Source organism: Cucurbita pepo, chromosome 12 (genome assembly GCF_057944985.1).
Source record: "Cucurbita pepo subsp. pepo isolate OVF chromosome 12, ASM5794498v1, whole genome shotgun sequence".
Classification (NCBI taxonomy): Eukaryota; Viridiplantae; Streptophyta; class Magnoliopsida; order Cucurbitales; family Cucurbitaceae; genus Cucurbita; species Cucurbita pepo.
This window is the reverse complement of record NC_141809.1, coordinates 12983695-13009729: the sequence shown is the minus strand read 5'-3', so window position 1 is coordinate 13009729 and position 26035 is coordinate 12983695. Positions and strand designations below refer to the sequence as shown.

General features: G+C 35.8%; 4 protein-coding genes and 1 non-coding gene across 12 annotated transcripts; 1 reads left to right on the top strand and 4 right to left on the bottom strand.

The window, feature by feature from the left end:
• Positions 1-2940: 2940 nt before the first annotated feature.
• On the bottom strand, positions 2941-7556 carry LPA3 (Low PSII Accumulation 3). Its single transcript, XM_023691620.2, has 12 exons — positions 7066-7556; positions 6608-6638; positions 5907-5999; positions 5759-5821; positions 5439-5550; positions 4883-4968; positions 4366-4424; positions 4182-4284; positions 4020-4080; positions 3728-3810; positions 3571-3651; positions 2941-3349 (listed from the first exon to the last, which is right to left on the bottom strand). The coding sequence occupies exons 1-12, from the start codon at positions 7407-7409 to the stop codon at positions 3290-3292; spliced, it is 1176 nt and encodes a 391-aa protein (XP_023547388.1). The 5' UTR covers positions 7410-7556; the 3' UTR covers positions 2941-3289.
• Positions 7557-8045: 489 nt separating this feature from the next.
• PNSB1 (NDH-dependent cyclic electron flow 1) lies at positions 8046-12021 on the bottom strand. Its single transcript, XM_023692678.2, has 6 exons — positions 11336-12021; positions 10884-11074; positions 9706-9963; positions 9477-9582; positions 8457-8542; positions 8046-8335 (listed from the first exon to the last, which is right to left on the bottom strand). The coding sequence occupies exons 1-6, from the start codon at positions 11936-11938 to the stop codon at positions 8164-8166; spliced, it is 1416 nt and encodes a 471-aa protein (XP_023548446.1). The 5' UTR covers positions 11939-12021; the 3' UTR covers positions 8046-8163.
• A 378-nt stretch (positions 12022-12399) lies between these two features.
• On the bottom strand, positions 12400-15866 carry LOC111807103 (cinnamoyl-CoA reductase 1). Its single transcript, XM_023692679.2, has 5 exons — positions 15632-15866; positions 15335-15489; positions 14026-14211; positions 13578-13930; positions 12400-12804 (listed from the first exon to the last, which is right to left on the bottom strand). Exons 1-5 carry the CDS (start codon positions 15762-15764, stop codon positions 12615-12617), a joined length of 1017 nt encoding a protein of 338 aa, XP_023548447.2. The 5' UTR covers positions 15765-15866; the 3' UTR covers positions 12400-12614.
• A 3026-nt stretch (positions 15867-18892) lies between these two features.
• On the top strand, positions 18893-18999 carry LOC111807844 (U6 spliceosomal RNA). The gene has a single exon (XR_002816989.1). It is a non-coding gene; the product is annotated as a U6 spliceosomal RNA (small nuclear RNA).
• A 117-nt stretch (positions 19000-19116) lies between these two features.
• Positions 19117-25884, bottom strand: LOC111807659 (Tudor/PWWP/MBT superfamily protein). 8 transcript variants are annotated; one of them, XM_023693473.2, is made up of 14 exons: positions 25532-25874; positions 25209-25412; positions 24947-25128; positions 23857-23983; positions 23593-23772; positions 23064-23114; positions 22043-22936; positions 21816-21914; positions 20990-21063; positions 20697-20748; positions 20382-20468; positions 20242-20285; positions 19946-20026; positions 19117-19852 (listed from the first exon to the last, which is right to left on the bottom strand). In XM_023693473.2, exons 1-14 carry the CDS (start codon positions 25631-25633, stop codon positions 19654-19656), a joined length of 2376 nt encoding a protein of 791 aa, XP_023549241.2. In that variant the 5' UTR covers positions 25634-25874; the 3' UTR covers positions 19117-19653. The 8 variants fall into 8 exon arrangements, 5 of the variants coding, with proteins under 5 accessions (XP_023549241.2, XP_023549239.2, XP_023549240.2 ...); XM_023693471.2 differs by having other exon boundaries at positions 20242-20294; positions 25532-25873; XM_023693472.2 differs by having other exon boundaries at positions 19946-20023; positions 20242-20294; positions 25532-25872.
• Between the last annotated feature and the right edge of the window lie 151 nt (positions 25885-26035).

The following is a 26035-nucleotide window of genomic DNA, read 5'->3' as shown; positions in this document are numbered from 1 at the left end:
ATTTTTATTTTTATTTTTGTTTAGTTTCATAATTATTATTTTTTATTATTTATTTTCGTTAAGAATATTTTTCATCTAGGAGGGTAATTTTTAAAAATATATATGAATATCTTAATTAAATGTTTAAAAAATAAATAAATAGAAAAGAACAAAAATTTGAATGAATTACTCGAACAACTCAAATCAAATCAACCAGCAGCTACACATTTTAATTAGGCGTCGGGAAAGATTAACTCAAAATGTTCTCTCTTCATCATCACCAACGGCTACACACACAATTTCTTGACAACTTGTAACCCAACGTCGATAACAACCTCTCCAAATGTTATTTCTACAGTGTCGAAACACGGGTTTCTCTTCTCGATCGTCGTATTACATCATCGGTTGAAACTATCTCACCCGATAATTTTTTTCGCATCGGAAGAGGTGACTTAAGGTGAAACTTTTCTTTCGCTTTGCCTTGAGAAAGGGTTGAAGAAGCAAAGGCAAAATTTTAGAAGGGCCTTTAGGTAAAATAATAATAATATATTAATAATTAAATCTCCATTAAAACCCCACATATTAATTATGTTGAAAGTTTAGGGCTATATAAACTATATAGTAGGCTTCAATCCAATAAAGTTTTATTATTATTATTATTATTATTATTATTATTATTATTATTATTATTATTATTATTATTATTATTATGTCACATGCAAAGCCGCCATTAGAGGAAAGGCATTCCCCCTTTAGCTATCAAGAATTTAATATTTATAAACTCATTTTATAATAATTTAATGTCTAAAAAATTTATTACCATTTCAAAAATTATTATCATTAAACTAAAATAAATAAATAATTTAAATATCTTTAATATATATATATATTTTTTTTTTCCTTTTTGGGTAAAATATAAAAGAAAAAGAGAGATGGCGCGTGGTGCTCCTTTTTAAGTTTTAACCGCTTACAATTCTTTAATCATATGGTTAAAAAGCAACCAAATTCAACCATCAAAACTTGATATTTAATCATATGGGAAAGCTTTAATGAATTTGAAATTTTAACATATATTTTTTTAAATATTTATAAGCTTATAACGAATGGATCAACGGCTGGCTTGTTATCGTCGTTAGCCTCACAATTTTAAAACGCGTCTATTAGGGAAAGGTTTCCACACCCTCCCCTCTCCACTCGATGTGGGATCTCATAATCTACCCCCTTGGCCTCGTGTTTACGAGAAAGAGGTTTCCACACCCTTGTAAATGTTTTAGGAATTAACATTTTACTTTTATTAAAAACAAAAATTTGAATAAAACAATTCGAACAACGGAACCAATCCAACCCAAAAAGTTTGTGGTTGTGGTTGGATTATGTTGGATAAAAGCCCCACATCAGTTAATTTAGAGAATGATCATATGTTTATAATCAAATAATACTATCTCTAAGGCTTTTTGGGGAGCCTAAAGCAAAGTCACGAGAGCTTGTGCTCAAAGTGGACAATATCATACTATTGTGGAGAGTTGTGTTCATCTAACAGATTGGACTGAGTTTAATATAAAATGTATAAACCTAAACTGAGAGACATTTAATAACACTACAACATTCGGTAGCTACGAGAGTATTAATTTCACAACTTATGCGATATTTAGATCTAAATAGTTCAATGTTAAAATGAGATACATTTAATAATACTACAACATTAAATAGCTACGAGAGTATTAATTTCACGCTTTATATGCGATATTTAGATCTAAATAGTTTAACGTTAAAATGAACCGAAAGAATAAAGTAAGGAAGAAGAAGGGAGTGATTGGTGGAGACCACAAGGAATATTCCATAATTTAGGCAATAATAATAAAATTAAAAAAAAATAAATATATATATATATATATATTAAATTGAAATGGTCTGTTCCGTGTGATGTGTGCTTTGTTGGTAGTGAACAATAGAACATGCTTCTGCTGCTCAATCACTGCTCACCCAACTCAGAAATAACGTGTTATCTCCCATTTTCATCCATTTATATATCTATATTTATCTATTTATTTATTTTTTCCTTTATTCCTTTTTTTTAAAAAAATTATCTAAATTATAAAGGTAATTTTTTTTAAAACGTAAGATTGAAATATTTGAAAAATTATATACACGTTCGAATCTCGTTAATATTTAGATTTAAATCTAATTGATAAAAAAAGATATGTTTATATTTTGTTGTTTTTAAGGTTGTGGGAATATGGATATATATATTTTTCAATCATTAAACATAAAAACACGTAATAATAATCTATGGAAAATGTCGACGAATCAAGAAAAGAAGGATATGAATGGATGGGGACCAAATAAAATGTGACATGTTTGTGCAATTGGACCAACCATCATCATTTTATTTTAGTACATAACTTTTTATTATTCCATATTTCAATTATTTGTCTGGAAATAATATGTAATAATTGACCATATATTTATATATATATTAGGTAATATTTCGGCCTTGTTAAATTAAAGTTAGTGAAAAAAAAAAAATTAGATTTTTGATGGCTGAATTTGAAGGTTGACCAAGTCAAAGTTATTAGTAATTAGATAATTAATATTTTTTTATATGCTGATGTAATTGCACATCAATCATTATTAAAAATTAATTAATTGGTTGACTTTGAGAGGATGAATTAAATACATTATTATTGTCGTTAATTGATTGAAATAAATTGATTAAAAACTAATTTAAAAATAAATATTATTGTATTCTCATTATCTATGTGTCCTTTTTTTCTTGTTTTAATTTATTTCTAAGTCTGCTTTATTTGTTAATTACATATTTAATATAGTTATATTGATTTTGCTTGTAACTGTATTACTTAATTGATAATGTATTTTATTTATTTATTTATTTATTTATATTGGTTTAGTCATTGGCAAAAAAAAAAAAAAAAAAAAAATTGTTATGAACCATTCTCGACAAGAATCAAACCATCTAAGAGGTCTAATTTATACTTTTTGATGCAACGTGAAGATGAACAACACATTATAATTCATCGTGATTAATAAAATGTACAAGATTACTTTACCTTGAATTTTAGAGGTGAATGAGCTTGATTCAAGTTTGTGGGAGTCTTCTGAAGCGGTGGATTGAAAAGAGAGGTAGATTTAACTTTTGAGATAGAATTTCCTTTTACGTGATTGTGCAGAGAGAAAGCCAGGAGAGTCTTTTAGAAATAGGATCATTCTGGCATCTCATGTTTGAGATCATCGATATCGTCTCTCCGAAAATGCAAGTGTCTGAAGAGGAAATAATCGATGCTCGAACTGCTCAACTACGCCATGCCGAAGATACTTCAGAGTCATTATCTTCTTCCCACCAAGTGGAAGCCTGCAAAAGTAGACTAGATTTCATGAGTTCCACATCCTATCTCCAATCGAACAAAATCTCCCACACTTTAACTAGATGCGTAAACTCGAGCTTAGTTCAACTCGACACTAAAATTAAAATCATTTCCTAAAAAATACAAACAAAATATGATGCGGATTTCTCTTCAAACTGCTGGTAAATTGGTGGAGCAAACAAGAGATAACACAGAAGGAAGAGGAAACCTTGTAGCCCCTGCGAAGAAATTCTAATGAGCTTCCTTGTTCTTCCTGTAGTCCAAGGACCCTTAGTAGTTCTTCTTTGGTCTAAATTACAAGCAACAGTTAGTCCAGAAACACCAGACAAATGATTAAGTGCTAAAAGTACTTCAATTTTACATACTTCACCAAGGGTGAACCTCGTCTCACTCTCTGCAACGCAAGCATAAGAATTATCTGCTTGTTTTAACATCACTTGCCAAGGTCCTGAAAGTATTATGAAGGATGAACAGATGTGGATATAAAGATCACATAACCTATTTCAATGACAACATATTGATGTAAAAGCAGATGAATCTATAAGCTTAGCTAGCGAAACTTAGAGGTTGGCGACCAATTTGGATTTTGATAAAGATATCAAGAGAACTAAAAAATAAAATTATCCAACGGGAAGTTCAATGAAACAGTATACGCACCAGGGTATTGACGAAACAATGCTCCACTGTAATTAACAATATAAGGTGCTATTGGTACTGTCTTGATAACCCCCAAAGAGAACCAAGAATAGAGAATTTAGTCACCAAATAATAATAATAATTATATAAAATTAAAAAGGGTTTCAAGGTGAGATCCAAGACCTTAGAATACTCTCTGATTCTAATGTAAAACACGGGGATAAACTGAGAGAGAAATCGATAATGCAAATCTTTGGGGGGGAATCCCAGTAAGCCCAAGTCTGCACTGTAAGTTTTCAAACTTATGATCAATAGTTGCATATGAACCCAATATCTATCAAAGATGGATGAGGAGGAGCACCATTACCGCAAGGTTTCAAGTTCTAGATTAAACATCAGGGTGGGGATTGACGAAGCAAAAGTTTCCTGCAAAAAATCCCAAAATGAGTCACCGGGAGTACAGGCAAAAACTAATTAGACCAAGCCAAATGAAGTTAACTTGGTGTATAAAAATGTCACTTAGAATGTCATAAACAGGTCTTATTCAGTACTTTCACATCCTCAATATGGAAAAAGTATTATATAACCATCGAATCCACCATCAAAGATGGCATGATAGCAGTTCTACAATGGTAATACCAACTAAACAAGAGCATACATGTCCTCTAAAATATTAGTATTCAGTAGACAGCTGAATCATAATCAATGAGAGGGATACTTTTTAAGAAATTTTTTATAATTTGTACTGAAAAAAAAAACAGAAATTAGCATAATAGAACCAACTCGAGAAGAAATCGTGATAACTTCAAATCAGAAGCTAATCAAGATATGCCATTTGTTCAACCAAGTAAATTGCTATCTTGCAATTAGCATAGACATCATACCACATACTTCTCTATCATTGCAAGTTCACGCGTGCTGCAATTAATAAATATGTACAGAGATGGAGGTTCACTAGAAGTCCAACGACCTGCAATTCAGATGGATTGTGAAGATTGAGTAATCATTAAATGATAATGTTTGGTCCTCGAAGGAAGCAGATAAAAAGATAAATGATTGTAAATGTAAATATCACATAGTATGGCCCTGAAGAAGAAAAACGTTTATATCCACAAAAGTGAAGGGAATGAATAGGAAGAGGCAGTTTTCAAGTTTATAAATAGCTTTCTCATATGAGAATTAAGTTCAATCACTTTTCATGTGGTATTTCTTTTCTTTTCTTTTTTCTCTTTGAAATTTTCTTTTTTTTCCTACCATTTACCTTTTCTAAATCAAGGTTATTACAGTCTATGAGTGTAAGTTGCAGTCTTGCCGCAATGATTAGGGTCATCTACTTGCAAAATGCACTTAATAGCGAAATACATGGCCATGACGTGCACAGAATAAAAAAGAGGACAAGAATGTGAAACATCTTCTGAGATCCATGCGTATATAACCAACCTGCATTCTCGTCTTCAAAATCAAAATCAAGGGTGTTTCTAATAGATCTGAAAAAAGATGTGACAGGTCCAGCAGGAACATCATCTAGGGAACTTATGGTTATTCCATCAATCTGAGAGATAAAAGGGAAAAACAAATGAAAAAAGCACATAAAACGGAGACCAGGATTTATATTGTGTGGACAAACATGCCCTCGATTAGCTCTGCATTTCTATTGTAAACAAAATATTTACTTCTTACCAACAAGGCAAAAAAATGTCAAGCAGGTACGATCTACATCGGACAAAAGAAAATTTTTCTTTAAAGAGTTAACTTGTTACCGAGTCGAGAGCTGTTTTGAACAACTGTGAAGCTCTGCCTTTGTCTGGCTTATCTGGAAATACCTAAAGTTACAACACGAGTACTTAACAGCTGCACTAACTTCAGAAGAGGTTTGCAATATATATGTGAGTATATATAGTTGCTTACAATGCAAGATCTAGTTCCTCTCTTTTCTTGAAGATTCCTTGCAACAGCCAGGGAAAGTTGAATATTTGCATCAATGAACTCATCTGAAGATCCCTTGACATATTTAAAAGTTTTCTCAAATCAAATGAACATGTGCTATCAACAATCCAGAATATTGAAAAGAACCTAAACTAACATAATTCTGAATGTAACCCATGTAATATACTATTCACAACTTTTCAACTGGTTTCATCGCACGGAATACTATATTCTATATTCACGGCTTGTTCATACAAGAAAAATACGCAAATACAACCGAGTTAAATTATAAAACAACCCTATGTTGACTGAGTACATTCATAATCGAGAGTTAATATGAGCTGCGAGGTACATTGTATGAAGATTCACGATGAACTACTAAATATGTAAGCAGGTCTAGTTCCCCTTCTTTTCTTTGAGGTTCATTGCAAGTTGATTATTTGCATCAATGAAATCATCCAAGGATCCCTTTACATGTTTGGAAATATCCTCAAGAAAAAAGGGGGAAACATGTCATGTCAACGAACTAGAATATTCATATGAACATTTGCATATAACACATTGAGGTGCAAAACCAGAATAGAGGAGAAAACAAACGGCCTATATGGGGAATATTTTAATAAATGAGAAGACATAATGTTCTGAGCAGCAGATTCCATCAAGAACAAATCGGAGAAAGATACCTTATACGAGGAAATGTTGCTAGGCAGGGGTCTGAATATAAGAAATCCCACCAAAAGGGAAAAAACAAAAAACAAAACAAAACGAGGGTTAGAAAATAATGAGAATTATACTCAGAAGAACAACTTATAAATTCCAGAATGAACAACATAATTCTCGTAAGTTGCAAAGACATTCAGAAATAATTTGCTTAAACGGACTGCGGTTGGAGTCTCAATTTTCAAATTTTAAATTGGGTCATCTGCAAGAAGAAAGCTCCGAAATAAAACTCACCAGATTATCCTAACAAACGCACGACCGATTACGATACTCGAGGCAGGGGGATTAACACGAAAACAACGTATAGCATGGTAGTAGTAACTCTAATGCTAACTTGCTAGAGCAGTATTTCTCAAAAGAAAGAACCTAATAGGATTGAGAAGTAAGATCATCCATAATCATAGAGAAAAAGAAAGATTACGGGAAATCAATCTCCAAGCGCATCTTTCCATCCTCCAGAGCATAAGCAAGAGAATTCGCAGCATCGGAGACTAGCACCTCGTAGGTTTTGGGCTTATAAATCGGAACTCCAGCCTTAGGATCGGAGCTCCGAGTAACCGGTGCAGCTCGTTCTTTGTCACTGCAGTGTATCCTAAAGCAAAATCCCGAAGTCGCTAAAGTTTGAGCGCCAAATAAACTGGATCGAGTAGAACGCCGTAGAGCACTGAAGGAAGAGGAAATAGGAGAGAAGAGAAAGTTGCTGTGAAATGGTCGAACCAGAGAGGGAATGTGCGGTGGAGAAGAGAGAAACGCCATGATCGCCATGGCTAAGCTCTCTGAAGTTCTCAGTGGAAGTTCAGTCGCCGGGGAAAAGACAGCCGGTCGTTTGGATGAGACGATAACGAACTTGAAGATGCCACTCCGCTATTTTCGCGCGGGTCCTCTCTCTTCTCGAATATTTGCATTTTAGCCCCTCAACTGCTCGAAATTACAATCAAGATACTTCTATTTATAACTATTTTTAAAAAAAACATATTTGAGAAGATAAGTCTTTTGATTTTTTTCATTCATAATATGTTAATTAAAAAAATATTACATGTTTTTTAATTTTTTAATTTTTAATGAGTATTCGAACCATGCATGTTAATTAATTAAACTTCCACGCTAGCTCGAGTTAGACGAACTTCTTTCCAAGCGTGGAGAAGAGAACTTCAGGTCTCTAACTCTCCAAAGCTTTAACGGGTCCAAATTTTGACGAACTTTTGCACAAACGTCGAGATAAACTTTGGAAATGATGAACTTCGGGTTTGTGGTTCTCTGAACTTCTAACCGGTCAAAGTTCGGTCTAAACACATAGACGAACTTGGGATTTTTCTAACCAGCTCTATCGGATCGAGGTTCGAACGAAATTTGCACCAAACGCTGAGACAGAGTAGGGAAAGGGAGCTTCCAAACAGAACATATACAATTACCCTCTTCATTGCCAATGCTTTGATATACAACTGATGGTAACAGAAGTGAAACAAAATGAAGAACTATCATGATGATAAGCACAAATTGGGTAAGAAAATCTGTAATGTCACTGAAAAGCAAGAGCTAGAGGCACTTCAAAGCTCTGTATCGCCCTTTTAACTGTGCCCATATCGATGTCGATTAGTCGTCCCGTTGTCGATGAAACTGCAATGCATCTCTTTGCTTCGGCTTCCGGAACAAATAGTTTTGCTTTCTCTTCAGAGCAAAACAATGCAATGCTGCAAACACATAGGCATTATAGATGCATAGCACTGTTATTTTCGTACTACTAGCAAATGGGAGATTTTAAGATCAATAAGCAAACTACTGAGTTTCTGTGAAGGAGAAACAGATCAAGACCTCGGTTTTTCGCGAGCAATGGCGAGTTGGATCGCAGCTGTGTTGGTAGCTATTACACCGGCCGAGTCGTTAATGAGAGCAGCTAACTGCAGATTGAAGTTAAGAATGATGTGCTTTTAAGTACTTCACTTTTATTGTAACAGCCCAAGCTCACAGCTAGCAGATATTATCTCTTGAGCTTTCTCTTAAGGTTTTAAAACGCGTCTACTAGAGAGAGGTTTCCACACTTTTATAAGGAATGCTTCTCCAACCAATGTGGGATCTCATAATCCACTCCCTACGAGGCCCAGCATCCTCGATGGTACACTGTTCGATGCTTGGCTCTGGTACCATTTGTAATAGCCCAAAGCCTACCGCTAGCAAATATTATCATTTTTTAGGCTCTCTCAAAGTTTTAAAATATGTCTATTAGAGAGAGGTTTCCACACCTTTACAAGGAATGTTTCGTTCCCCTCTCCAACAAATGTGAGATCTCACAACCCACCCCCAGCAGGCCTAGCATCCTTGCTGGCACACCGTTTGGTGCCTAGCTATGATACCATTTGTAATAGCCAAAGCCCACCGCTAACAGATATTATCCTCTTTAGGCTTTCCCTCAAGGTTTTTAAAACACGTCTACTAAGGAGAGGTTTCCACACCCTATAAGAAATGTTTCATTCCCCTCTCCAACCAATGTGGGATCTCACAATCCACCCCTTGCGGGGCCCAACGTCCTCACTAGCACACCATTCGATGCTTGGCTCTAATACCATTTGTAACAGCCCAAGCCCACCGCTAGTACATATTATCCTCTTTGGGCTTTCCCTCACAGTTTTAAAACACGTCGTAGACGTTTCCACACCCTTATAAGGAATGCTTCGTTCCCCTCTCCAACCAATGTGAGATCTCACATTTATCAACTTCTTCAAAACATTAATTTCCCTTTCTTCAATCCTTGCTTTCTTACTTAAAACTGTTTTTTCATCCTTTTCACAGTTCACTCTTCTATACTCAAAGAGAAAGATGGATAGTTATGAGTACCTGTCCTGGGGTAGTGATAAATACGATGCTCGCGTTATCTCCGACCTCCTCCTCGACGTTTTCCCTTTCTTTTTCGTGTGGAATGACAAAAACTGGCTTGAATCCCCTGTATTTAGATTCAATAAGTGTTATCATCAGAAAATAGTGAAAGAAAAAGCTGCATTATGTTACTTTTGCCTATAGTTCATCATTTTTTTCTGATAAAGCAAGATATTGACATAATACCTACCTTATAGCATTGGCTATTTCAGCCCAGGCTTGAATGGGTAGCAAGCTATCAGTATCACCTTTGGACTGCATTGAGGCTTTTGAATCTGATTCTATTCCATGAATCACAATATATTTTCCTTTCTCAACACCTGCTTGATTATACTTTTCCTTTACAATCTCCTTCAATTTTCTTGAAATCGAAACTTTGAGCGGAGGAACGAGATGCCTGGGAACGCTACGAAATGGTCTCCCTAACCAATCAACCATTTGATGATACCTAAATCATGAAAATCAGCCTTCAAGGCATCAAAAAAGTAGAAGTTTGAGCTTGCTATTTCTATTTTGTTCTTCAGCTTTCACGTAGAAATTACTTAGTGTCCTCTGATAAAAGCCATACTTCACTCATTTAGTGGCAAAAACTGCACCCTATATCAAACTAATACTAAACAGTAAAAACTTATATTGATGAGTTATGGAGTATGTAATCTTTTATATACATTCTTGACATCCTCCTTGTGGCTTAGGAAATAAGCACAAGAACGCAACGAGTGACTATCGATATAAACTGAAAAGCAAACAAGATTGCTAAGAACTTAAACAGATAAAGTGTGAGATCCCACATCGATTGGAGAGGAGAACGAAACATTCTTGATAAGGGTGGAAACCTCTCCCTAGTAGACGCGTTTTAAAAACTTTGAGGGGAGACCTGGAAGGGAAAACCCAAAGGGGTAATATCTACTAGCGGCGGCTTGGGCCGTTACAAATGATATCAAAGCCAAATACCAGGCGGTGTGCCAGCGAGGAGGCTGAGTCCTGAAAGAGGATGGACACGAGGCGGTGTGCCAACAAGGACACTAGCCCGAAGGGGGTGTGGATTTGGGGGTTCCACATCGATTGGAGAAGGGAACGAGTGCCAATGAGGATGCTTGGCCCCGAAGGGGGATGAATTTTGAGATCCCACATCAGTTGAGGAGGAGAACAAAACATTCTTTATAAGGGTGTGGAAACCTCTCTCTAACAGACGCGTTTGAAAAACTTTGAGGGAAAACTCAAAAAGGATAATATCTATTAGCGGTGAGTTTGGACCGTTACGTAAAGTAGCTCCCACTCCAATGCTATGTCAAACTAATACTAAACTCAAAAGCTTATATGAAAACTTTTGTACAGATTCAAAACAAAAGTATAAAATATTCTCACATATTGAACCCTCCCTCGGAAAGATTAGAGCTATCTGGTTTAAATGTTTGAGACAAGAAAAGCCCTGCTCCAGCAGCATTCACATCAGGGTAAATGTAGCTAACTCTGTCTCTAGCTGTTGTCATGAACAAAAACGCTGCATGCCCAAACCCAGCTAGCTTTGTTGACAAGACCATATCATAATATCTACCCTGCAACAACAATGAAACCATTGTTTCAAATGGGCACTAAATATTTTTCTAAGAGATCTCCAAACAAATCACTAATATGGCTATCAAAGTTTCTAAGTATCATCGAAGTTCTAAATGGAAGTGGTAGTATCATGACTCCTATCTATTCTCCTCTAAATCGAAGTGGGATCCAATATTTGAAGTCTTTCATACATGGTAGAATCACTATCAATATTGTTCTATCAATTTCTAGGTCAATTATTGGCGAGAAAATGAACCAACCTTGAGCAATCCAACCATGTCAGTGTAATCGGCCGGTTCAGGAAAATAATCATCCGGATCATAGACATTAGACCATCGCACATTCTTATTCAATTCATAAGTCTGTTTACCCCTCGCCGAAGCCACCACGTCGATTTGAACACCCGGGTACCGATCCTTGAGCAATTGAATCGCCGGAAAGAAGAGTAGATTTTCATACACCCCGCCGGAAATCACGCAGCAGCACCGCCGTACATCTCCCCGAAGTTTAAGACCTAGAGATGCAACTTCCACCATGTAACCCTGAGGAAATTTCAAGAACCCATACGGATTGTTCGGGTTGTCCGGTGGGCGAGGGTCCTCTTCCTGCTTCCCGTCGGCGAAGAGAGAGCCGTATTCCATGTCCGGATCATCGCCATCGTCGAAAGGGTCGAGCCAGGGATTCTTCTTGGCACAACTGGGAATATGAAGTTTACAGGGCGATGAGGAAGAGGTGGAGAGAGAAATGTCAGGTGGGGCTAGGAATGGCGGCTTAGTGAAGTGGGTTGAAGGAGAAGAAGGTGGAAAGCTTGATGCCGGCAAAAATGGCGGGAGGGATTTGGTGGGAAGAGAAGAAGTAGCCATGGATGGTTCTTGGGAGTTGGTTTTTTGGGAGGATTGGATTGAGATTCCATAACGTTAAGGCAATATGATCTTCAAAATGTGTGGAAGGAAGGTTTGGATTTGGATAAGCCTACCTCTCCCGCTAAACTTTAAAACGTTAAAAAACCTCTATATATATTTTTGAAGTAATTTTTTTAAAAAAATACATTTAAAGACAAGATAGCTAGGTTTCGAAGAACGGAGTTCTTCATTTTATGTCGACTTCATCTTCGAGTTGACTTTTTAGGAAGCCTATTTCGTTAGGTGTAACCCAGTTGGCCTATCGACGATAGTGGAATTCTCTTATTTCCCTGATCAAAGACTTGGTTGGATGCACGATCTACTCCACAAGAAGTGGTATAGACAGTAGATGATATTATCACGACCTCTCTAGTAGACCACTAACCGATTCAGCGAAAGGACAAAGGAGCACGCCACCAAACTTGATAAAATACAGTCAAAATTACTTGATAGATAAATATCAAAGTCATGACTGCAAAAATCAATCACATACACTTTTAAAGAGAAACTTACATGCATTCACGTTGTTTAAAGTATAGGAACAACGTGGGGAAAACATTCAAAGCTTAAAGAGCTTATACATATTGCGATGCATTTAGTACCCAAACCAATGCATTCAGTTCTATAACACTATGATTTAAGATTGAATTCGAATGGAGTCTGCTGGTTGGGTAGAAGTGGGGATCGTGAGATGACCTTTCTCCTGTAAGTTCTTAACGGTTTCATATAGACACTGCTTCACTGGAGTGAACTCCAATCCTAAGTCCTTCAGCTTCTGGTTTGAGAATTTGTATGCCTTCTTCCTTGGGTTCACTTCATCTGAGCACCTAAATCATAAATATACATAATAACTTAACTCATAGGTCCCTCTGAAACACTATTACGAGTGCTTCTCAGACACTTAAGAACGTTCTTGGAACTAAATATGATGAAAGTGTTTGAATGGTGGCACAAATCCCATAAGTATCAGATCTCATGTCAGTTGGAAATGAGAACAAAGCATTCGTTATAAAAGGTGTGGAAACCCTCTTCCTATTAAACGCATTTTAAAATCATGAGCAGTGGTAAGTGTTCATCATGGTCACCGTGATGAATAATTGGGTCATTCCAACAATAAGTGATAAGGATCACAAAGGATGGGGTTTGGTGAGAAGCTTTCAGCTCCACAAGCATATTTCAATATTCTTGGTTGGTAAATGGCCACTTCTGGTCCATCCATTCTTTTACAAGTTAAGGTTAGCCGCTTCTATCATTGATCAACTATTCAGAGTTGGTACACCTACTACACCTCACTCAAATCCTTTCAATTTATTATTTCAAACCCATTTGGTGAATTAATTTTGACTTAACGACTTGAGTCGTAAATATTGTCTTTTTTAATTTTTCTTTTCGAATTTTTACACAAGATTTTTAAAACACATTTGCTAGAGAAAGATGTACACATTTTTATAAATAATGATTCGTTCTCCTCCTAACAGACGTGTGGGATCCCACCGGAACATATAATGAATTTAGAACTAATTAGTAACGTTGCAGGCATGGAGACTAAATAGATACTTGAGTTAATAAAAATGGAGAGGTTAGAAGGACAAGAACTTACTTGGTGGGAATAGGGTATTCCGGGAACAATTTGGCAAGAATCTCAACGATCTCCCCTCTATGGAGAACACTCTCGGCGCAGAGGTACCGGCCGGAGGCGGAGGGGTTCTCGTACACGAGGATATGTGCAAGTGCAACATCCTTCACGTGGACGTACGCCTGAACGGAATTGGCGTACGTCTTAGCTGATCCAGTCAAGTACTTGAGTATGTGGATAATGCTGGCATTAATGGTGGGTTGCAACAGTGGGCCCAGCACCAGCACCGGATTCACCACCACCAAGTCCACCCCCTTCTCCTTCGCAACCTCCCATGCCGCCTGCTCTGCGACAGCTTTTCCATAGCAATACCAATTCTGCAAATCCCCAAATTTTCATGTTTCACCTCAAAATTTTGTGGGCAAAAACAAAAACACTCCAATTGGACTTATGTATTAGGGAATTATTAAACCTTGGTGTTCTTGCAGAACTCTAGATCGCTCCAGCAGGACTCGTCTACGATCTCGTCTGGACCACGGTTGGGGTCCATGTAGACTGCACCAATCGACGAAGTGAAAACCACGCGACGGACTTTGGCTTCGGCCGCCGCGATTATAACATTCTTCGTGCCATTGACCGCTGGTTCCACCATTTGCTCCTGCAAAAGTTTAGCAATACCACAACCGCCATTTCTGTTACCTTCCCAAAGCCTAACTAAAATTTAATGAACCTACTAACAAATATTATCAATGAGCATTCTATAATAATAATGTTGTTAATCAGCTTTAAAAAATGGTCTCATTTCATCAAGACTTCCTTTATGAAAAAATGTAATGGTTTTACTCGGTTGTTGAAAGAAGGTCTAACTGCTAATTTAGGGAATGAACATGAGTTTATAATCGATCATGCGTTTATAATCAATGAATACTATCTCCATTGTTACGAGGCCTTTCGGAGAAGTCCGAAGCAAAGTCATGATAGCTTATGTTCAAAGTGGACAATATCATTCCATTGTGAAGAGTCGTGTTCATCTAACATGGTATCAGAGTTATGCCCTAAACTTAGTCATGTCAATAAAATTCTCAAACGTTGAACAAAAGTATTGTGAGCCTCGATTAAGGGGGAGACGTGGATGAAAATCTCACGTCCGCTAATTTAGAGAATAATCTTAGATTTATAATAAAAAATATTATATACATAATAAAAGAGCTATATAGTAATCATGGATTTATAATTAAATAATACTGTCTCGTAAAATAGCTTTTTATATAAATAATAAAAAGAGCTATATAGTAAATAATAAAAAGAGAAAATTTACGTCTTGCCAACTGTGCAACTTCTTTTATCTTCTCGTGTAATTTTTAAATTTAAAGAATAGAATTTTCCTTTTTTTTTTACGTAATAATATCAAACACGAAAATATTTTTTTTATCACATTATTATTTTAAACTTTTAATTTTTCATCTTGAAATAATTAATATTATGTAGATGAAAAAATTAAATTAAATTAAAAATAATAATAATTTTAGGCTACTCAAATCCAATACAATGTGTGTATGACATGACGTGTATGTGATGATGGTATGACGTGGATTTAGTGGGTCCCAGTGATGACTCAAATTTCAAGTGGGGCCCAACCATTAATGAAGATGATACACGCATGCAATAAAAAGAAACAATATATTCTTCGATTCTCTCGTACCATTTTCATCCAAATTTTAATTTTCCCGGGAACTTAACAAAAAAAGGAAAAAAGAAAAAGAATGAGAAGAGCAAATCACCGGATCGTCAGTTACAGGCGACGCCGTGTGGAAAACGCCATCGCATCCGTTAATCGCCGCCCTAAGGCTCTCGAAATCGAGAAGATCGGCTTTATACAAACTGAATCGCTCCGCCGCGCCTTCAAATTCTTTCAAATGGCCGTTCTTCGGATCCTCTGTAAATCTCAAAAATCACAGAAACAAAAACTCCTAATAATCCAGATCCATTCCAGAATCACTTCCGCAGATTTCATCGACATTTCACTATTCGACGATTTCGATATGGAAATAAAAATTAGGTTAAAATCAAGATCAAACCTGGATTTCTGACGGTTCCTCTTACGATATAGCCTTTCTGGAGAAGAAGCTTAACTATCCATGAGGCAATGAAGCCGCCGGCGCCGGTGACGCAGACGGTGGGGGCGGTGGTTGAAGAACCGTCGACCGGCATAGTTCCGTAAAGAGAGAGAGTAAGTGGAAATGGTTTGGTGAAACAGAGAGAAAATGAGAAGGAAGAATCTCCAAGTTTCTATTGGAATACAGCGAACAACACGGAAGTTTTGGTACCATTTTATAAGGAAAGTGTTCGCTGCACTTTAACCACTCACCTAACCTCCATCATTATTTATTTATTTATTTATTTATTTATTTTACCCAAAACAAAAACTCTTAACCATCCTAATAAATATATTACTAATAAATTTCTTCATTTTCTTTTTAATATATATATTTTTAAAAAATATATTAATACTCAATTAGATTTTTTTTATTACAAAAAATAGTAATTTATTTTAATATAATTAGGAAAAAAATTGATAAATTTACAATAAGAAATTAGGTAAAAGAATAAAATTTTATAAGGGAAAATGATATTCACTTGATTATTAAACTGTAATGTTGAAAGGTAAATTATAATCAAATATTAAAATAATAATAATAAAAGGTAGTTAATTTAGTTATTTAGGACATCATCCTGAGTTTATAATTAAGGAATAGTATTTTTACTGGTACGAGACCGGTTGGAGAAGCCTAAAGTAAAGTCATGAGAGCTCGTGGACACCATCCGTGATTTTTAATAATTTTTTAAAAATAAAAAAATTAGGTTTTTTATTTTATTTTTTTGTGATGGGTATTCATGCACACTCAAATGGGAGTTGGTGGAAGAAGAGAGAGAAAGAAATTTGATGGTGTAGTTGAGGAGAAAATTATAGAAAATTAAAAAGTGGTAGGCCAAGAAGCATTTTTTTTTTTTTTTTAATTTTGGTATGAAGAACCCTAAAATATGGGGTCCAATAATTTTTTTTTATTTAATTTATTTAATGCATGAATTTTAAAGTGATTTGGAAATTATTTAAATTATTTTTAAATATATATTTGATTATTTAAAATCAATTTTACTTGTATGAAATTTCTATTTATAAATACAAAATTAGGAGGGTAATTGAATTAGTTTCAGATAATTTTTAGATCTATTTAAAATCTTGAGTTTGTTAAATTGGGGACCGACACAATCTGAACCAGACTATATTATGTGTTATATTAATAACTAAAATTCCATGAAACTTAAATATCGAACGATCACAAGTCATAGTGCATCCATAATTTCGATAACGAACATCAAATGTTCTTATTTTTAATAATAATTTTTTAAAGTAGGGTTGAGTTTTGTTCGAAGTGGAACCTTATTTTTGAGTAAAAGTTGGATCCAAGGTTGAGTAGTCCGTGACTCTAGAGTTATCTAAATATCAATAAAAATAATTGTCGAGTATAAAATCAAATATAATTTATAGTAATTATATATTTTTTAAAGTAATATTTAAATTTTAACCAAATTTAAAAACAGAAATTATTTATAAAAATTACTTTTTATTTTTTCAAACTTTCATTGATTTTGAAAACATTATTATAAAGTAAATAATAATTTTTATAACCTTATTTTTTTTTTAAAATGATTTATTTAATTTATTAGCCATAAATTTTAAAGCCAATTGCCACTGAAAACATAGACGATTAATTAAATTACATTAATGAATAAATATTTTTCAAAAAAGGACAAATATTTAAAACATGATTTTATATTTATGGTAATATGTTTAATTTTTTTTAAAAGAAAAATAGAATAATTCAAACAACTCAATAGCAGTCATTTAATAAGGTAAGAAAGGATACCTTATCGAGCCTAGCCATCCAACGTGTAATAAATTATTGAAAATTATGTAAATAATAAATAATTTAAATTTACTTTATTTATAAGTTTTTTTTTTTTTTAAACAAATTTTAGTTTATTTGGGGTTTAAATTAATAAAAATACTCTCTTCAACTTTACACATTTTTTTTCTTTAAAAAATATTTTTAAACTTTCAAAAATATCAATTATACCCTTGAAGTTTAAAAAAATCGCTAATTTTAGATGTAAAAAATTAGCATTTTATTTCAAAAATACCCTTAAACTTTTAAAATTTTCATTTCTAAAAAAATAGAAATGAAACTCTCCAAATATCAATTATATCCTCAAACTAAAAAAATTATTGTTAATTTTGAAGGAAACTATTTTATTTAAAAAATACTCTTGAACTTTTAAAAATTTAATTCTTAAAAAAATATTCTTAAATTCTAAAATAAAATATTGATTATACCCTCAAACTAAAAAAACGTTATTTTATATGAAAACTCTTAGTATATTATTTAAAAAATATGATCGCGGAAATAGTAAGTAATAAGAAGAAATTGAACAAATATTTATAAGAATAGATGCAAATATTTTGAAATTTATTTAAAAAATAAAATAAAAATGGTTGGTGAACAACTTTGAAATTAAGTGTTCAAATTATTGATTTTAGCTGAATTATGTATTATTTCCTTAAATAAAGCAATTATGAAATTAAGTGTTCAAATTATTGATTTTAGCTGAATTATGTATTATTTCCTTAAATAAAGCAATTATATTTTGAAATAAATGCCATTCCTTATTTCAATGACTAATTTAAAATTTTAAAAAGTTAAGTCTTATTCTTTTCTATGGATTTGGGACAATATTTTAGACACGATTTCACGATAGTTAATAGTTAAAATTATTTGTTTTATAGTTAATAATATTTTCTTGAAAGTCGTCATATGCTTCTAATGCTAAGCATGCATTAGAATTAAAACCAAAATTTCATGTCAAAGTTAAATGATATCGTCTTGGACGATCATATAAACTCTTTTGAATCTATATGCTCAAAAGTCTTCACAAACACACAATTTTCTAATAAAAGTCAAACCTCCACCATCAATGACAATTACTTCTGTTCAATGAAAGTAGGATTTAAGGCATCAAGTTTCCCGAATCTTACCGACCCAGAGATGCTTCATTTTTCTCTCTAACTAATGTGGGATCTCACAATCCACCCATTGGGAGTCCAACATCCTCGCTGACACATTATCCTGTACCTAGCTTTGATACCATTTGTAATCGCTCAAACCCGACGCTAACAGATATAGTCTTCTTTGGACTTTCCCTTCCGAGTTTCCCCTCAAGATTTTAAAGCACATATGCCCTTATAAATAATGTTTTGTTCCCCTCTCCAACCAATGTAGAATCTCACAATAGGGATGTCCCGATAAAATTGGAACAATAAAGAGAAGATGAACATAGTCCCTACACAAGGATGACACACACAAATCAAGAAATGGTATAAGAGTCATACACCAGTAGTATACCAACGAGGACGCTAGACCCCCAAAGATGGTTGAAACCTCTTCCTAATAGACACATTTTAACACCATGAAGTTGACGGTGAAACATAAGAGGCCAAAACATATAATATTTACTAGCAGTGAACTTAGACTATAATAAGGGGGGTTATCCATCGCCGTCGTTATCACCATTCTCAACAACAAACAATGAAAGATTGTTCTTAGTTCATAATCCTGAAAGTTCAGCAAGAAGCTATGCCTTTAAGGCTTCAAACTTACGCTCTCTCTAAAGCACAGAAACAGTCATAGATTCCAGTGAGGAAGAGCTCGGAATTTCAGTATACAACCGACGCATTCTGGTGTTTGATCTGTCAATGGATCAAGTATTATAACTTATATCATCAGCACATGTTAGGAAGAGCTGGCTTTGACATAATAACTGTCTGCTTATACATGGAGGTTTGTTTATATGGCTCACTGTCTAGAAGACTGGTTAGCTAGTTGAAATCCTGTTTTCTTCTCTACTTCTAAAGACACAAAAGGAAAGGACCTATGCTGGCCTATGGTCTTTCCTAACTGGCAAAACGATGGTGCACGGTTCTCGTATCTCTAATCCTGCTAAATTTTTGGTGCCAAGAGGTTCTGCTTCGTCTCTTGGTGCGTTAATCCCGGCCACCATTCGGCTTGGACTTTAAGGTAATCCTTAGTCTACTGTTTTTTATCAAGTTTACGAGGTTTTTATCATTTCCTTTTGTACTATTATTGATGCTCCCTCCATCGTCGAGCATGGAACTGTTGGCAGCTTTCTTGCTCAACGTCGATGATTTAGCTTCCGATTTCCTCTTGGCTGAAGCTCTACCCCTGCAATTCCATGAACATTTGATAGAACTTGGAAGCCAAACAAGAATGTGAAATGGATAAAGTAAACACTTTGCAAACAAGCAAACAAGCAACCTTCTGGTTGAAGAACCGTTTATTTCCTCCTTGTCTGATTCTGACTTGTTTTTCCTTTTCCTTTTCCTCTTTCGCAGTCTACTAAAAAGTAAAACAAAAATATTTGTGATTTGGTTGTGGAATAATTAATAACAAGTACCAGAAACCCATATATGTAAAAGAAGTAGCTTAATCAGAATCGTTATTGAAAAGTCGGAGGAACGATTTCAGGAGTTTCAACTCGTCGAACGGGGAAGGAATCTTAGCCTAACAAAACAAGTTTTAGAAAATTACGGTCACGTAAGAACGAAGCTTACATATCAGATGAAGCTTCGGATTTTGGGACATCCATCTCCTCATCCTGTATCAGCTTACCAAAAACAAGTAGGAGAAAACAAATATAAACGGCAATAGAAAACTCAGGGAAATAGGCTAAAATAGTTTAAGTGACACCTACTCCAAGTAGCAGAGCCTCGGCACCAATTAGCTCATATCGTTGCGTTTTGAGGTTTAATATTTCTTCATCGCCATCGTCGTATGACACCTTGAAAAATAAAATGCAGAATGGATGGGTTAGTTCATCTGAGTATCATCCAATGATTGCTGCATCAGAGGAATGATTTAAGTGGACATCATTACAAGGACAAAGGAGGGGCTAAAGCAGTATGGTCAAGGGATTGGCTATAAGAAGTGGTTACTGAACCAAAGGCAAATGGTTGAAAGGTTTACAGAAATAAGACAAATGGTTAAGGGCAGGATAGGGTCATCTTGCCTTGTGCCTTTTCTTCACTGGGTCAAAGCTATGAACAACACCTTCATAAAACCTACAAAACAAAAAAAAAATGACTTAGCTCGTGTCCAGCGTGTTCGTTGTTATATAAACTTTATGGCATAGAAGCCATGGGGCAAGGTATCCCCCCTGCCAAGTTGGTAATAAAAGCTCGAGGGCTTAGTTTGGTTACTTTAACAGAGCAAGTCATAAACAAATTTGACAGAAACAGAGAAATAAATAAAGGGTTGCATTGATATCTAAAATGCACGTCAGCAAGTTCATTAAGTACTCACTTCCTGTCCAGGGGCCACCAAACCTTTATTCTCCTACCAACCAGTTCCTCTTTAGCACTTGATATGTCCATTACCTGAAATGAACTTAAACAATACAGGTTAGCAGAAGCCACATGTGAAGTCCCACATCGGATGGGGAGAAGAACGAAGCATTCTTTATAAGGGTGCAGATGCATTTTAAAAACCTTGAGGGGAAGCCTGAAAGGGAAAAGCTAAAAGAGGACAATATCTGCTAGCGGTGGGCTTGAGCCGTTACAAATGGTATCAGAGCTAGACACCGAGCAATGTGTCAACCAGGAGGCTGAGCCTTGAAGGGGGTAGACATGAGGCGGTGTGCCAGCAAGGACGTTGGGCCCCGATGGGGGTGGATTGGGGGGTTCCACATCGTTTGGAGAAGGGAACGAGTGCAGCGAGAACGCTGGGCCCTGAAGGGGGGGTGGATTGTGAGATCCTACATCGGTTGGGAAGGAGAACGAATCACTCTTTATAAGGGTGTAGAAACCTCTTCCTAGCAGACGCGTTTTAAAAACCTTGAGGGGAAGCCTGAAAGGAAAAAATCCAAAGAGGACAATATCCCGCTAGCAGTGGGCTTGAGCCGTTACACCACAAATGTTTATTTTTTTTAAAAGAATCTAAGACATATCTGAGTGAGGAATGATTTGTATATTGTTTAAAATTTCATGTTCAATCATGAAAGTATGACGTGCTTTCTTTGTGTGTTAAACTTAAAGGTAAGAGACTAAAAAGTAACATCAAAGCATGTCAGGATCAGAGTTATGGAAGCCGGGTCAATTTACAATACAAAGGAAGATTACAAGATTCTTACCTCTTTTTCCACAATGGCACGCTTCCTTGTAGCTTTTTCGTGGGAGGTTTCTTCCGAGTAATCGTCACCCTCTAACCTGGCCGATCTGGAATCCTTTGCCTATTCAGTGGATAAGAATGTGAAGAGGCGCCATTAAGTGGTGTAACAGAAGAATAAAGGAAGGATTTTAGTAAACATACACTTCAAGTTCAATAATCAATAAGTAGAGATGATTTTTTTTTATGTACCTCACAGGTTGATGGATTATGAATATTCTTATCCATATTAGTATCTTTAGATTTCACTATAACGTTGTTTTGGACTACCGACTCGTCCCCGTTGGTGTTCTTCACTCTCAACTTCATAACAAAATGCACTGACCGTTTTTCTTCGTAATCAGAGGGAACAGAAACGTTCTCTTCTGAAACAACGTATCCGGGATCAATGAGTGCTGTATCCTTCTTAGGCTTACCAACTTTAGATTTCTTTGACCTTCCCTGAGATTTTTCTACCATCTTCTTCGTATTCTCATTTACCACTTCATCTTCAGGTCGTATACGTTTCTCTTCAGCATGTGCAGAAGACTCCTTCTCTACCTCGGTTGGCGAAGAAGGCTTTTCTTGTCTTGGGCTTACAGGAGAAAATTCAGTTGTTTTATCCTGCTTAGACTTAACAACTTTTGATTTCGTTGACCGAGCTCGAGCTACTTCTTCCATCTTTTTCATGTTCTCATTTATCTCTGTTGGCAAAGAAGTCTTGTCCACTCTTAGGCTTACAGGAGAAAATTTAGTTTCTTGGTCATTGGACTTTTTGCAATTGGATAGCCTGAACCGTTCCCGTCCTTTTCCAATCCAATAATGATCATAGCCTTCATCTGGATTCATTAACGAGTTGGGTTTCCTGCCTCGTTTCTTCGGTACAAGGTCTAACGTGTCCTCTGCCTTCGTAGACTCTACACTGTCAGGTATTTTGGTTTCTGTCGTTTTTGACTGTTCACTACGTTTTTGTGATTTTCTCGACGATGCCTTCAGTATGTTGCCATTCCTGGCTGCACCTGTACCATTGGATATCAATGATTCTGAAGCAGCATCAGTTCGAGGATTCTCTTCAATACTTGCATTTGGCATATGCGTCTGCGCCACCTACTTGCCAAGAATAGATATCACTTTGTGATATTTCATTGAAGAAGCAGCTAATATGGAGTTTTTTTTTCTTTCAGAAAAGGGATGTTTAGAGAAGATTGTATAAGATATAGATAAACGCACATACCAGCGTTGCCTCGTTTGAATTCATCCCCTTCTCCTCGTTCTTTGCATTTTCCTGAAGCATTCAATCGAATGTCATAAAAGCAGGAACCAAATCATAAAGCAACATAGTTCTGTTGTATCAGAGGAAGATATTTCAAATAGTTTATTGAATAACTGCTATTCGACTAACCCAATTAATGGCTAAAGACGCACGCTCCCCTTTCGTTATCAATCCTTCTTCAGTTCATCCCAAAACTAAAAGATAAAGAAGGGCGGGGGCCTCAAGTTCAAATCATTCAGACACCATGTTTAAATAAATGAAAAAAAAAAAAAAAAGTTTTGATGTTTTATTAACTAAACGAGATCAAAAGGAAACAAAACGTTGGAGCGTGATGCCCTTTAGCAGAAGACTGTGTCAAGTAACTATAGATTCTCAAACAAATGTATTAACTTTATGATGCAATTCATCTGTATATGACAGTTCAAAATAGCACCAATTCAAACCCATACAAACTCCAAAACAACTTCCTGTATTAGTCAGTAGAACTCACCGAATGATTCCCAGCACCAACGCTATCAGTTCCGTTTTGGCATATCGAAATAACAATCGGGGCGTAGTCATCCAAAGAAGCACCAAGAGACTGAACTGCACCCATAAGATAGGGCTGGAGCTTAGTAGCACAGTTCGACATAACCTTTTCGCCCAATTTCCATGAAATCGAAGCGGCTTCCTAAAATAATGGGCAATCCAATTAATTGATGATGATGTAAAAAAAATAAGGTCAGGAATAATAAACAAGGGAGATTCAAGATACTTTATTTTCCTTTCTGACACTAGCTAAAATAGGCCTGAGAAGATCTGAGGAGATTTCTTCACTTTCTTCTAACACATTTGTCATAATGGTTTCCATGGCTGAAAAAACAGCAGGTGGATGGTTGGACCTTAGAATTTGGAGAAAATAAATCAAGATTAGAAGAAGAAAATTGACCTAAAATTATTAGAAATATAACATCAAGATCAGAGCAAGCTCACCAAATAAAAATGATACTCTCTTCTCCTAATCACTGAGCCAATACATTCAGATATTTGTAGGGAGCCCTTTACTAATCTCAATTTATTGTCAATTCTGATCAGATATGTGTCTATATTCATAAGAAGTTCGTCTTCCTCGTTTACTAGATGTACTATTGGGGAGAGTACGAGCGTCTAGTTTTGGGAGGATTGGTGGGTGGGAGAGAAACCTCTTCAGAAGTTGTTCCCTCGCCTATACCATCTTTCGAGTAAGGAGTTTCATTATGTAGCTTCTAATTCCTTCTCCTCTTTGGCGTTGGGCTTCAACCTCTGATAGATAGACACTAGATGTTGTTGATCGAGTTTTTTTTCTTTTCATAATCGCTAGGTGTTTTGAGGTAGAAGGGATTTTAGGCTTTCAATTCCTGATTCTTCAAGGGGTCTCTCTGGTAGTTCCTTCTCTCACATTTTGTCTATCCCATCCCCACTCCAAACTACCTTTCCTTTCTCCTCCATCTCGAAGGTTGAAGTTTCTTTGCGTGGCAGGTTTGAGACACTCTTCCCTTGTTTTGTTTCTATAGTGGTGCATTCTTTCTTGTCGTCAAACACGAGAATTCGCATAATTTGTTGCAGGGCTATTAGTTTGTTCAATCTTTTTGGCACCATTGATTGGAGACATTCAATTTATGCTTCCTCTATCAGGAGAATGGCAAATTTTGGTGGCACACTAGTTTTTTCGGCTATTTTTGGGGAGTTCGGCTCGAGAACAAACTTAAAGATGCGTGGAAAGATCAGTTGTTAAGGTTTCGAGATGGTGAGGTTTAATGCCACCATGTAAGCTTCAAATGTGGAAGAAACTACCAGGAAAATATCAACCATTTTATGACGTTTACCTAATGAGTTTCATGAAATTCTGGAACATCTCAAGAATCAAACCCTCACATTCCAGATCCAGCATCATCAAGCATGAACGGACCTTAGCAACAGCATCGATAATCGATAACGCCTTCGTATAACCACGACCTGATACATTTGACAACTTTCTAAATGCTTCTAAAGTCAACTGAAAAATCACCTGCGCCAGTGGAAGCGAAAGAAATAACTAAAGGAATCCACCGGAATATGCATTCCAAGAATGAGCAGCTTAAAAGATACCTTCATTTTATCATCATCATAAGGAGCATCTGGCGCTGTTATTCTCGTAATCTCAGTAATGCAGGATGTTACTGTAACCTTCACATCCTCTTCTGAATGCTTCAAAAGCTCATCGGAAATTAACGCCTTCATTAATGGCCGGAGCGCCTCTCGCATCGATCGCATTGGCGATTGCTCCAGATTTGATAATAGACACTCAGCTTTCTGAACGAAGATATGAAAAGACGGTTCGTGTAATGTGAAAGGTATAAACCATTTGAAATTAAACACAGAAAAAAGTACGCATAAGAAGAAATATACAGAGAGAAGAAATGAAGCCTTACATCGAGAGCATTGAGAAGGGCATCAATGGAAGAAGGAGGGTTTAGGAGCTTGTTACCAGTATCCATGAGCAGCTCCTCGAGCTCTTTCGCGGACAAGCACATACCCAAAAGCTCAGAAGGTAAATCTTTATCAGGCGTCGAAATGGCTCATGCCACAAAATACAGCGTTGGGCATGCAAGTAGAAACTTGCAGAATACTAATGGGCAGTTGCGGATTTCGCCCTTTCAATCAATTTTAGTTCATTCTTTTGAGCTTCAAATCCGATACTGTTAGTTTGCCATCTCCGGACCTTGTTTACCTCGTTTCTTGCTTGTTGGCTTCCCCCTTGGCGCCCTTTTGGCATTGTTTTTGGCGCAGATTACTAAGCCATGGTTCAGTTCGAGTGTGGCAACGTTCAAATTACTCAAGAAAAATACAACTTTGATAACAAACTCTAACAGCCAAAACGTTTGTTTGTTGTCTTTCTAAGCATCAAATGCTAAAATTGATACAAAATTCGATGC

Coding starts and splice junctions, on each gene's coding strand:
- PNSB1 (XM_023692678.2), bottom strand. CDS start 11,938: ATGGCTACTTCTTCTCTTCCCACCAAATCCCTCCCGCCATTTTTGCCG. Junction 11,075..11,335: donor ACATGGTTGGATTGCTCAAG/GTTGGTTCATTT, acceptor TTGTTGTTGCAG/GGTAGATATTATGATATGGT. Junction 9,964..10,883: donor TCCGAGGGAGGGTTCAATAT/GTGAGAATATTT, acceptor TTCATGATTTAG/GTATCATCAAATGGTTGATT.
- LOC111807103 (XM_023692679.2), bottom strand. CDS start 15,764: ATGCCGGTCGACGGTTCTTCAACCACCGCCCCCACCGTCTGCGTCACC. Junction 15,490..15,631: donor AGGAACCGTCAGAAATCCAG/GTTTGATCTTGA, acceptor TGAGATTTACAG/AGGATCCGAAGAACGGCCAT. Junction 14,212..15,334: donor CGCCTGTAACTGACGATCCG/GTGATTTGCTCT, acceptor AAACTTTTGCAG/GAGCAAATGGTGGAACCAGC.
- LPA3 (XM_023691620.2), bottom strand. CDS start 7,409: ATGGCGATCATGGCGTTTCTCTCTTCTCCACCGCACATTCCCTCTCTG. Junction 6,639..7,065: donor CGCTTGGAGATTGATTTCCC/GTAATCTTTCTT, acceptor TCTTATATTCAG/ACCCCTGCCTAGCAACATTT. Junction 5,822..5,906: donor GAGGAACTAGATCTTGCATT/GTAAGCAACTAT, acceptor TTGTAACTTTAG/GTATTTCCAGATAAGCCAGA.
- LOC111807659 (XM_023693471.2), bottom strand. CDS start 25,633: ATGTGCTTGTCCGCGAAAGAGCTCGAGGAGCTGCTCATGGATACTGGT. Junction 22,937..23,063: donor ATTCAAACGAGGCAACGCTG/GTATGTGCGTTT, acceptor CTTGGCAAGTAG/GTGGCGCAGACGCATATGCC. Junction 19,853..19,945: donor AACGGTTCTTCAACCAGAAG/GTTGCTTGTTTG, acceptor ATGGAATTGCAG/GGGTAGAGCTTCAGCCAAGA.